The 13,265-nt window shown below is 36.0% G+C and overlaps 1 protein-coding gene across 32 annotated transcripts in view; it reads left to right on the top strand.

Annotated features, from left to right (window-relative positions):
• Rbfox2 (RNA binding fox-1 homolog 2) overlaps positions 1-13,265 on the top strand; it is a 202,069-nt gene that overhangs the window by 162,921 nt on the left and 25,883 nt on the right. For all 32 annotated transcript variants that reach the window (XR_007347281.1, XR_007347282.1, XR_007347283.1 and 29 more), the window contains 3 exons: positions 2,387-2,440; positions 10,093-10,185; positions 12,954-13,014. Coding sequence is in view for 28 of the 32 variants with exons in the window: in XM_048802137.1 (XP_048658094.1) it covers positions 2,387-2,440; positions 10,093-10,185; positions 12,954-13,014 (208 nt within the window). In the remaining 4 variants the exon portion in view is untranslated. The remainder of the gene's footprint in view (positions 1-2,386; positions 2,441-10,092; positions 10,186-12,953; positions 13,015-13,265) is intronic.

The raw sequence follows: 13,265 nt of genomic DNA on the forward strand, positions 1-13,265 counted from the left end.
GACTGCAACAAAAAGTAGAAAGAACAGCAAATAAGGAGACACTTCCCAAGAGCATGAATTATTGGATTCCCTTTGCAACCTTCCAACACAGATGAAACTCTTAGTCTTTGGAGTCTGTAAGAAGGGAGCACGTTCTCATCTGTCAGATGTGTATTCTCTTGAGTCAGAAAAACAGTGTCCGTTGAACTGCCTAGGTCAGTTAGGGATTTCTTGAAATGTAGTATGCCCTTCCCATAAGGTTAAAATGAGAAAGAAATTTTTCCTTACAGGGAACACCTGTTGCTTTTTTCCCCCCCACATGGTTAATGCCTGTGACTTAGAAAGTCAGTGGCGTTGGTGAAGAGCAGAGATTCCATGCACTATTTTATTAGCTCTGTATACCTGACAGCTTATTTTTCTCTTTCCTTGATTTTTCTAATTTTCTGTTCAAAGATGAAACCAGAATCAGGCTTAGATGTCTTCTTCTATAAAACTTGGATTCTTTTTTTAATTGATTTTATTTTTTTAAATACACGACAGCGGAATGCATCACAATTCTTATTACACATATATACCACAATTTTTCATATCTCTGTATATAAAGTAAGTTGACACCCAATTCATGTCTTCATACATGTACTTTGGATAATGATGTCCATCACATTCCACCATCCTTGCTAATCCCCTGCCTCCTCCCTTTCCCTCTCTCCCCTCTCTAGAATTCATCTATTTAGAATTCATCTATTCCTCTCATGTTTCCCTTCCCTAAAAACTTGGATTCTTAATACATGTTTTTTGATAAAGATAATAGTAATTCAGTCCAGTAGAAAAGCATAATCTCTGTTTTGCTCCCCACCCCCACCCCACACATACACACATACACACACACACATTTTTAAAGGTCTGGCTTGGAATCCAAGTGAAATAAGTTAATGGGACATGAGCCCAGTACTCTAAGGGAAGTGTAAGCCAAAAAGATAACCTGGAGATTCCCTGCACATTCCTTCAATTCAGCCTATCCAAGTACTAACTAAACAGTTCTGTCCCTTAAATCTGCCTCCCCTAGAATAAGGTTGTGCTTTGTGTAACTTTCTAGTAATGGCCAGATAGACTTTGGGTCTTTAGTTCCATTTGGTTTTAGGGTGTTAAGATATTTATATAATTACTAAACAAGAGTTTACCTAAAATATTCTTGATGTTTGTGGCAGAAAAGTTGAAGTGGCAAATAAGTGAAATCATCCTTAATGTCAAAAATGTATGGTGGAATGGCATGTAGCCTATAGGAATGATAACACAGATATATATTTGTTGATTTTGATAGTTGTTCATAGTCTATTGCTAAGTTTAAAGAAATATGTGGAATGTATCTGATACAGTTATTTCTATCTGTGTGCCTGAAAAAAGCCTAGAAGGCCATATACTAAAACACTTATAAGATAGTGGGATTCGTATAATCTTTTTTCAGTTTTCTTGCTTTCTTTTTGTTTATATTTTCTAATTTTTATACAATGAATATGGTTTACTTGTATAAATTTCTTTTTAAAAAGGAGGAGGAAGCCAGGCATGGTGGTGCTTACCTGCAATCCATGCTGAGGGAGGTGGATAGCAAGCCCAAGGCCAGCCTCAGCAACTTAGACCCTGTCTCAAAATAAAAATAAATGAATGAATGAAATGAAATGAAATAAAAAGGACTAGGGATGCAGCTGAGTTAAAGGGCCCATGGGTTCAATCCCAGTACCACAAAAAGTGGGGGGAAACAACCTTCAATAGCTTATCCTACTTAGTGGGATTTACTTTCCTTTTTTTTTAGTATTGGGGATTGAACCCAGGGGCACTAAACCACTGAGCCACACGCTCAGCCCTTTTACATCCTTAGTTCTTTCTATTTCATTCATTCATTCATTTATTTTTATTTCGAGACAGGGTCTCACTAGGTTGCTTAGGGCCTGGCCGAGGTGCTGAGGCTGGCTTTGAACTTCCATTCCTCCTGCCACAGCCTTCCAGTCACTGGGATTACAGACATGCACCCAACACGCCCAGGCAGGATTTACTCCTTAAAACTGAGACATTTAAAAAATTAGAGGGGTAATTAAAAATCTATATGTGTAGAAGTGCATCAGTAGGGCGTCACTGTAGTGTCTTCACACAGTGGCTGCGCTTAGAAGAAGGGTGGCGCTTAGCGAGGGAGTTGAGGAAGAAGGGACAGGGAGATGCCATCAGCTCAGAGAAAAAAAAAAAAACAGAGACTGGTATTGAAACCCACCAGTAAATTAAAAAAAAAAAAAATGGTTATTGATAAATACCAGTTCAAAGAGGAAGAAAAAAAACAATTTCTTTCTCAGAAGGAAATAAAACCTGTGGATAAAAGGCTGACTATAAATAAATGTTTTTGCTTTTGTCTCTGCAGCAGTTTGGCAAAATCCTAGATGTAGAAATAATCTTTAACGAGCGTGGCTCTAAGGTAAGCTCTATTTCAATATCAAGTGTGCTCAATTTCTTTTTAAATTTTGTTTTATTTTAAACATTAGGTATTCAGAAAGCATGAACCATTTTTCAAGTCTTCATTAAGGTATTTCAAATGCCCACCTTGGGTTAGATTATCTCTAAACATAAGTTGGAAAGGAGAGTGCACTAGAGAGGATAGGATGAGTGAGATGTGGGTCCTTGAGCGGCCTTAGAGTTGACCTAGGTCTTCTTAGTTTAAAGGAAGAGAAAGCCTGAAAAAAAAAGTCTGCTTCTGTAAGAATTAAAATTAAGAATTCCATCAGAACAATTCGGCTTTTTAAATTCCAACTTCAAAATGGCTTATATAGGGCAAGTTTTAATGTTGAGTTATTCATTCCACTTTGATACATTTCACAAAGCTTAAACAGTGAGTAGTGACTTTGGAATTCACTGTGAACCCATCTTTTTTTTCTGTGAGTTATATCCAGATGGGCCAGCTTCAGGACATGGAGTCTCTTCAATTACAAATACAGTGAGTTAGCTTTGTACCTAAGAATGAAAGAAGCAACAGGGTTTAAGTCAGTGTATGTGTTCTTTTCTAAATATGTTCTGCATAAAAACTGAGATGTTCATTAAAATAATTTTCCTATTAGCAGTTTTTAAATTAATTTTTATTTGGTCACCTCTGTTGAATTTTAAAAATAGCTCTTGGCTGTGATTAAATCTCCTAAGAAGGTGATTTGAGAAAAAGCCAAATACAGCCAGGATAAATCAATTACTGTTTACCTCTTCTTCTATTTCCTACTCCAAATTTGACCATGCTTTGGGAATTGATAACATATATACAGTTGTATGTACCTCCTGACCCCATCAGTACTACAATAAATGTATACTCTGTTCTAATGATTATTATTCCCTTCCTTTGAATGTAGCAATGTTAAAAGTGTTTTAATTTGACCATGACAATTATTTGTTAAAGAGGTAATTATACTCTAAGCTTCCAGTTTTCAATTAAAACAAAAAAGAAATTAATGTGTCTATACAGAACTTTCTCCAGCCCTTAACTTGGTAAGTATTTTTTAAAGTGAAATCTATTAACTATCAACCAATAAAACTATGTATGATTGTTATTTACACACAATAGAGTTTTATTTCTTTGTTGTATAGTTTACATTTATATTTTGTGAAGTTTTTAGCAAATAGGTGGGAAAATAACTGTGGTTTGGAGGCAGGAAGCATATGAATGTAAAATAAATATGTGAAGATTATTGACCATACTGTTTATCTGAAGTAATAGTCTAGATATTTTTGTTTTTAAGAGCATGCTTAAAATAGTTTTAACAACTGGAAGCCCAATATAGTTCCAGCAATACTGAGGAACTTGATTAAACACTGAGAGAAATTAATGAGTGCTTTTCTTTTTCTGAACCAAGTTTAATTTTTCACTTCTTTTGTACATTTGGGTTAACCATAAAATTAGAACATGCGAAACTAGCGAAAAGGAGTTTAGGTGGTCTTATTGTTTTGATTAAGAATTGCACTGATGGGGTTGTGGCTCAGTGGCAGAGCGCTTGCCTTGCACATGTGAGGCACTGGGTTCAATCCTCAGCACCACATGAAAATAAATAAACAAAACAAAGATATTGTATCCGTGTATAACTAAAAAAAATTTTTTTTAATTGTGCTGACTTTTTTTTCCCCTCTCTCTTTTAACCAAGTGCTTTTCTATACAGAAATTAGCATTATTGAAAGTTTTTTGGAAAAACTAGTTATAAAATAAGTCTGAGATTAGTAGTACTTACATGTAAATCAGTGTTTAATCAAATTGCTACCAAACAAAAAAGCAACTCTTTATCATATCTTATTTTTTGTGAGACTCTCCAGCATTTTAGAATGTAGCCATTTGAAAACTCAGGTAAGCAGAGTGACACTGCCACATCCACCCCTCTTGCTGCCAGTCTTCTACCTCCCCAGCTCTCTGCTCTAGAGCAGAGTTGCTGTTCTTCATGAAATAGCTGCTTCCCTGCTGTCCTTTTCTCCTTTTGATCTTCATGTTCTAGATTTGGCTTCCCCGGATTAAGGAATGGCTGTATATATCCAATACATGCAGATATATATGTTTAAATTAATTAATTTACTGAAACAGAATTTAGAAAATGATTTTATAAGTATTTATAGCTTTATTGATTCTCTAAACTTTACCAATCATGACAAAATAGTAACACAAATAAGAAGATAATGCCTCGATAGAGCGGCCACATGTTCTGGTTTATCCAGGCCAGCCCCACTTCACACCTGTTGTCTTAACACATTATTAATAATAATTCCCCCTGTTCCCACAGAATAGCTGTTTGAACCATAAACTATGATGTCACTCTCCTAGTAGATCCTTGGATTAGCAACTTAAAAAGCATTCTTTTAAAATTAAACATGTCCCTTAATGCAAAGTAGAAAGAAAAACATGTAGTTCACTAAAGAGACTGCCAGGGGCTGTTCTCATATACTTTGGTCCAGTCTTTTGTCTCATAAAGAATCTTAAACAGCACCCTAAGTAACGTCATTCAACCCCAGTATTCTTGATCTTGCAGTTCTTTGCTAGAGTCTTTTAATGACTAAGAATTTTTTATTTTTACCTTTCAGAGGTTGATTCCATTGTTGAACCCAAGATTTCCACCCTTCTGCTTACTATCACCCAGCCACCTCACAATTTTGACAATATTTACCAAGTTTACTAAATAAAGAAATGGCAGTTCTTCACCTCTTTACACAGTGTTGATCATTAGGTCCCAACTTAGAGAGCACAGCAACGGTTACTGATATTTCCAGCGAGTTTTAATGAAAATGTTCTCATTGATTCTCTCAGATGGATTTCTGGCCATGAGATCTGGAATTAGATTGGGCTTCAGTTAAGGCTATTAGGATCTCAGACACAAGTAATGTGCTGTAATTTCTTGCCTATTACCCTGGGTTCTGATTTCATGCCAAGGGAAATTAGTTATTTCTTTCAAACTGTGGTTGATACACTGTTTTTGAAGTTGTGCTAAGTAGACCTTTGTGATTTTCAGCAAAATTGACAGGTAATGCTAATGTGAAATGTTTTCCGTTATACTTGAAACTGAATTAACAGTGCATGTTATTTCCAAAGGACTTAGTTTACTTTCCTTTTGTTTCCATTTTATGGGTTTTATTTTTATTTTTATTTTATTTATTTTTTAATTTCTGTGTTCTGGCCATACCCAGGAGATCCGTCTGCTTTTGATTTCTCCCTTAAAAGTTACATGGTAAATTTTCTTTCTCATTCTTCTGAGATGGAAAAATTCAAAGATTATACAAATTAAAAATATGTTTCCAATGCTCATCCTATTGCTTGTTATTTATTGCAGCCTGAGGCCAGACTAAAAAGGTGACAGTTACTTGGCTACTATAATGTCTTTGATGATAAATGGATGTCAAGGCAGGTGATGAAATTGCTGTCCCACTCATTAGAGGTTTTAACCACAGCCATACCCTAATAATCCATTCCTTGATTTCCTTCAGACATCCAGGATCTCTGTAAATCCCTAATGTAACACTGGTGTGTTTAAATCATGAATATAGAATTGTTAACATAGACTTACAGAACTGAGAACTTTAGCAAGAATGTGCAGACCTGCTCACCCAGGTCATGCATTGGGAATGGCGGTCCAACTGAGATGTGCTCTTAAGTCCACGCTGGGTTTCAAAGATGTAGCACAAAAAAAAAGAATGTTAAGGACCTCACAAATAATGTTTTTATATTGTTGCCATACTGAAATGATAATACATTGTACATATTAGGCTAAGTAAATACTCTATTAAAACTAATTTCTCCAGCTTATATTATTTGTATGTCACTTTAAGAAAATTTAAAATTATATGTGTCAGTACTTGTATAGACAAATGTGCCAACATCTTTTTGTATTATTATTAAAAAAGTTTACTTTTTATTTGTTGGTTTTTATTAGTGAGATTTTGGATGAAAATTCTTCATTTCCTTCCATATCTGAAATAGTTACTCTTGTCAAGAGTCTGAGATTAAATCTATTTGTTACAGATTATTTAACCTATTTGTTATATACCTGTGCAGATTGGTTTTTAACGTTTCAATGTTTGATATGTTGTGTGACTATTTGAAGCTGTTTAAGAAAAATGTGTTAGAAAAAAAAAATGTGTTAGTTTTAGACATTATTTTATAACTTATCTTCTAAAGCAAGAGATTAGAATGACCAAACTTAATGTCAATTAGATTTCTAAGAATGAAGGCATGCAAAGACACAATTTCATGTAAGCAGACTTACTTACATGAGTAATCCCCCTCACTCTTGGTTCTGGGAATAGAACCCAGCATGCTAGGCAAGCACTCTACCACTGAGCCACAAGCCCAGCCCTCTGTGAGTAACTTTATGCTTGGATAAACTATGATTATCCTTAGCATAGTTCCTGGCACCTCTTCTAAAATGCTAAATTTTAAAGTTTCAACATGAAAAAAAGTGTTTAAGAACAATAATCTAAAAATGCTAGTTAAACCTCTCACATTCCTGGTGTTGGATTTTAATTTTCAGTGGTATGCATCAATTCCTATGTTTCTGAACAAATTGTCACAGATTTTGTGGCTGAAAGCCACACATTTATTATCTTAACAGTTCTGGAGGTCAGAAGTCTGGAGCAGGTCTTGCTAGTCTGAAATCAAGATGTGGCATTCCTCAGGGTCATGTGTCCTTGCCTTTTTGAGCTCAGGAGGATCCCATTTTCCTTGGGCTGGAGCCTCCTTGTGTGTCTGAGGCTAACCGAGGGCAGTCAAGTCTCTCTAGGCTGCTACAATCCAAGTCTGAGTCTCCTGCTTTCTGTTTTCATTGATGAGTACCTGGGGATTTACACTGGGCCTATCGGGATCATCCAGAGTAATCTTCCTATCTCAAGATCATTAATCTAATCACATTGATGAAAATCCCTTTCAACAAGTAAGGGGATATATTTTCCAGTTTCAGGGATTAGAACATGGATAACTTTGGGGGCCATTATTCTGCCTACCACAGGGTTTATTTCTCTTCAAAAGAAAGAAAGACATCCTTTTACTTCTGTGTTTCATGTCAGAAAATTCCAGAGCATCACCCAGACCTTCTCCCTCCTGTCACCCAAGGAAAAGATAGCTGCAAAGATTGCTTTATGTCTTTGGTGTCTTGATTAACATCTCTTTTGGTGTATAAGCACCATTCTTTATAAAACACTTTTAAAAACATTTGAAAAGGCAATTTGGTTCCTGAATAAAATAATTATTGAGAAAACCTTATATAAACAGACATTAATGTTAAAGTTGGTCATTTGCTGACCAAATATCATCCTCCATTCTTTCGGGTGCAATTACTATGTCACTGATGTTCCTTTCATCAACACATTCCAGAAAGGAAGATTATAGAAGACATTCCACGATTAGATTAGGTGGGTGGGAGGGGTGTTTTCAGACCAATGTAACTTAGTAAATAGAATTTTGCATTTAGATTTGCAAAGCTTAATTTCTGATTTCCTCACAATAGCTGTATATTCTTGGGTACTTCATCTCATTTTGACTCAGCTTCTTTACCTTCAAAATGAAGTATGTATGGTCTTTATGTGTGTATATGATATATGTAGACAATTACAATGTTGAACACGTAGGTGTTAGTCTCCACATAAACTCATAGTAACTTACCTATTTGTAATTTATTAATTTAACTCAAGTATTAACTTTTATGACTGCAAGAATGAGTTGGAATACAAATTATAATGCTTTCTGAGTGTAATATAAAAAATACATCCCCATCCATGACCTTTCTTAAAGGGCTTACCTTCCCTACTAAAGGGTTCTCTGGGATTGGAGAGCTGGGGGGCTTTTTTTTTTATCAGCAGATGCTAATGTAGGTGACCACTGGGACCTTAAATACTAACTTGCCCTTGAATATATAAGGCTATAACACATGTTTCTCAAAATTTTGTTTCTGAAAATATGTTCTCACTGGTATTTCCAACAAATTTATATAAACATAATAACATTTAGAATACTTAGTAGACAGATCTTTCAAAATGGAGTTGCTTCTGTAAAATCATTTTTTAAATATATTTTTAATTGTTGATAAACATTTATTTATTTATTTGCGGTGCTGAGAATCAGACCCAGTGCCTCACACATGCCAGGCAAGTGCACTGTCGCTAAACCACAGCCCTAGCCCCTGTAAAATCATTTTTTAAAGATGCAACACATACTGTTTACCACCTTAGTGAAGACCGTGTTTCGTGTATAAAGGAATGCTCAGCAAGGCAGAACCTCAGTAAAACTAAAGGGCTTTCAGTTATCCCACAATGGAATATTAAAAAAAAAAAAAAAAAGAGGACACTGGAGCTATTGGAATGATACTTTCCAGAAAAATCCTACTGATTTTCTACTCTACACATGTAAATAGCTTGAGAGATTATTTGGAAAATTGTATTTGCAGAATGGAAAGATGAGGACAAAGCACCTAGAGTTAAAGGTGATGTGATGCTGGCTTAGTCGTCATGCAGGCGTCTAGCAGATCCTGTTGGTGTTGAAATGAAGAGCACAATGGTGTGCACAGAGGAGAGGGCTTTTCTCCCTGTTCTCCTGATTTGTCTACCTCACTAAGTAAGGGTGTGCTCCTATTTTGTAGCATCTCAAGGGACAAATAAGTTAATCCTAAACTCATAGCAGCAGTCATGTTGTTGTCTTAGGTTGTTCTTTTCCTACTGAGTGTAATTGAATATTGAATATTCTGAATATAACATATCTCATGTTACTAATGAGATCTCATTCCCATTGACTATTTCTTTTTTCTCTACATGTGGAAAATTTCTAATATGCTTAATAACAGGTATAGATATCAACAGATGTATTATTTAGGCAAATTTGTGTTAGCAACTTTCTGAAATTCAACTGGATATAGTTTTATATAAAGTGCCTATTCAACCATTTAAAATTGGCAATGAAGAAAAATCATAATTGACCATTGCTTAGTGATATTTTCATTTGCTGAGAAGAGCATGAGTACTCTCCTTTTCTGCACCTAATATCTATACAATTCTACCTCAAGACTCTATCTTAAATTATTCTGTTCCCAAAGGCATTCATAGTGATATAAGTAACAGGCAGTATGGGGCTTAGACACTTAGACCTCCTAAAAAATCTCATACAATGATTAATCTTGAATGTCAGATTTCGTATAGCCGTTACTGGAGAATGATGGATTTGGGATATTAGAGAATCAATTTAATTTTTTTTTAATACATAGGGGACATATACACTAGCAGCATGAGTTGAGGGAGAAAGGTAGAACATTAAAAAATGTTCAGATTCTTGGTTGAATTGCATGACCCGAGTAACTCTATACCTTAATTTTGGTCTGGCCTCATATGCTTTATATTTTATTATTATTAATGTTAATTAAATTACGATTGTTATTGTAGTTATTTATTCTTTTATTGGGTTTAATTTCTCTTTACAAAATATGCATGGACCAAAAAAAATGTGACTCTGGGAGAGTATTGCTGAGTTGTTGCTGATGTCAGTTTCATACTGTGATATTTTTTCTCTGTTTACCACCAGATCAGTATTTCAATATAACGATGTGCATGTTTTCCCCCTTCTCCCGCTGCATGCAGGGATTCGGGTTCGTAACTTTCGAGAATAGTGCTGATGCAGACAGGGCCAGGGAGAAATTACACGGCACCGTGGTAGAGGGCCGTAAAATCGAGGTGCATGTCTTCAATAATTCAATTTCTGGTTTCTATTTTTACTTCTCTCTTTTTGTATTGCCTCACTTATTTCACATTTGGAACCCTGTCTTGTTTGTTGTGTGTGTGTGTGTGTGTGTGTGTGTGTGTGTGTGTGTGTGCGCGCGCGCGCGCACGCGCGCGCGCATATGCCCACGTGTATGTGTGTTTTCTGTGCTCTTCACCTCCTGCACTAAAATGTATAAAAATAACACTTTCTGTCTGCCTCTGCCACCCCCACTTTTTTTTTTTTTTTTGGTTGTTTGGGGTTTTGCTTTTAATGTGTGTGTGTGTGTGTGTGTGTTTCACTTTTTTTTTTTTTCTTTCTCCGAAATGTTCATCTTTCTGCTCTCTCTTTTTTTTTTTTTTCCTTTGTTTCAGTTTGCAGTACTCCACAATCAGGCCTAAACAAACTAACTTTAAAGATATCTAAGAATATCCAATTTATAATTGGGGTCTGTGATGAATCAAGGGGCCAGCCAATATCTTTTTTTCTCTTGGGAGGCCAGTTTGCCTCCATGTGTGTGCAATTAGCACAGAATAGAAGATTTTAGAGGCTGTGGGGAGGGAAGAGAGAACCCAAAACTCATGTAGTTTTAAATATATTTAATGCCAAGAATTTCAACCGTTGATTCTTACGTTTTGCGAATAACATCCTCAAAGGAGGGTTTGCAGGCTGGCTGACGCACTGTGGTTGGCTTGCATCAGCCACCAGGCTCCCCAGCCCTTCATTATAACGCATTGAAGGTTAACTGGCTCCTTTCCCCTTTCCCAATTTTTAAAGTATTAAATATAAAAGCCACCATTTGAGTAAGATGTCTGCATATTTGCTTTTTTCCCCCCTTTCCAATGGTTTAGCATTTAGGGCCCTTCACTTGACTCACTCTTTCCATGGTAACTATACACAATGCTGGCGATGGTGCCCGTTGGCGGTAAGTGAAACAAGCACTAGAGAAGAAGCTTTTAAAAATGTAATTACAAAACAATTAAGAAATAAAAAGTCCATCTGCCATCTCACATTAACACTACAAAATGTGATTTGACTTGTTCCCCTTCCTTTCCTTTCCCCCTTTTATTTTCACTGCTGTTGAGTAATGCCGCCTGGACTTTGGATGTACATATTGTTTTGTAGCTGTCTGAGCTGTTTGGTTACTGACTTCATGGTGATTTTTCCCCTTGCACATCTTACTCAGAGTCACTGAACTCCAGTTTGGCTGGTTTTATTAATGCACTTCCTGCCCCTACTTCCTTTCTACTTTTCCTCTTTCCCAAACCACTGTTTGGGGCTCTGACTGTGTAACTCTTTCTTTGCCCTTGACTGCTCTTTTCCTTCCTGGGACACCCTTCCTGACTTTCTCTTTTCTTTTTCCCTACCTCATTGTTCTCTTTACCCAAATTCTCCTTAATTCTTCCTACCCCTCCCTTCTCTGCTCCATGGAGCTCTTGATTCTTTTGCTGACTGGTAGTTTCTGACTGGCTGTAGTGACTTTTCATCTCAGTGTTTGGTTGCATTCCGCTCTAGCAGCTGGTGCAAGCTCCTGCTCATTTAACCCAGCTCTGCCTTTCCTCCCTTCTTCCCCAGACTGATTTTTTTTTTCTTTCTTTCTATTATTTGTGTGTGTGTGTGTTAACTGCATGCACTCAGTCTCATCATTGTTGTTTCCCATTCTTTCTTTGTAAATGTGAAATGTTTCTATTATCTGGGGGTCAAACTAGAGTAACTGCAGTTGGATTACTGTACAAATCAAAGGACACGTTAGGATTTTTTAAAATTCCAATTCTACCTAAAATTGGCCTTTTTGTAACACAAATTTAACACAATGTACAGTCCGCAGACAAAATAAGACATGCTTACATTTATAATTCCTATTAAAATTGGCATGACCTGACAGTCATTTAATCAAGTTCTGTGGTGAGGCTTGACCCTCCTTGCAAGAGCTTTCAGGTTGATCCTGACCCGGGTCTCTTGCACCTAAGTTCATTCATCTCTCCAGCAGCACCATCCTTGTGACATCTACTTGTCGTGGCACTAAGAGTGCTTCATTGAAATGATACAGTTCTGTAATGAGGATAGAGGGTACCATAAAAGAAAAGCAGTGAACACTTTATTTTCACAATTCTTGAAAGTGCCAACTTTAAAGGCCTTCTGAAAACTTCATTCTTAAATGAATAGACCATGTAGTCTAGAAAATTCAGATGGCCCTGAAGGCTGCCCACATGGGCATTTAAGTTCCTATATTTTTTTTACTATCTTCTGACAGTAAAATCTTAAACAAACATCAGAAAATGCAGAACGTTAAGACAAGTGAAATCAATAGATCCAGTTTATAATCTCCCTATAAATCTACTTCATGAATCAGGTGGCAAGCCTCCATTTTATTAATCAACTTCAGAGTTCATTTGTACATATAGTTGTTCCCTGTTTTTTCCCATGTTTTCCTTAATGGAGAAACTTCTGTTTAAGGATCTCCCAAGAATTTAAAATGTATTTTTTCTTTGGAGTACTGATATAGTAACCTCAGTTTTCCACGTGGAGACTAAGAAACTGCATTTTACTCTTGTTAGCCTCATTTAATAAGCACTTATTAAAATTCTATATATTAATATTGTATGACTATATTATTCATCTAAATTAATGCTATCAAGTTTATTTACATTTTGAATTAAGTACTGTGTTATTGGATGAGCAATTTCAAGTTCCCTAATGTGGGCCCTTCCTCCCTGCCCCTTCTTTCTGCTTGCATTTTTAGGTGAATAATGCTACAGCACGTGTAATGACTAATAAGAAAATGGTCACACCATATGCAAATGGTAAGAAACTAAAAATTATTTTTTGAAGGATGTTGTTTATTTTTGCATGAATATATGAACTTTTTAATAATCCTATATTTTAGTCTTAAGACAGTGCATTTAACTTACATTAATCTTTACACATTAACTTTTTCCTTAGAATTAGCTAAGCTTTTGGTTTATTAAGGTGTTTTCTTCTCAGTAATGTTCATCTTGTAAAAACATGCCATTTGCGATTGCCTGTCAACTCAGTTGAGGTTCCCTGAAGCACC

Source organism: Marmota marmota, unplaced genomic scaffold (assembly GCF_001458135.2).
Source record: "Marmota marmota marmota unplaced genomic scaffold, marMar, whole genome shotgun sequence".
NCBI lineage: Eukaryota > Metazoa > Chordata > Mammalia > Rodentia > Sciuridae > Marmota > Marmota marmota.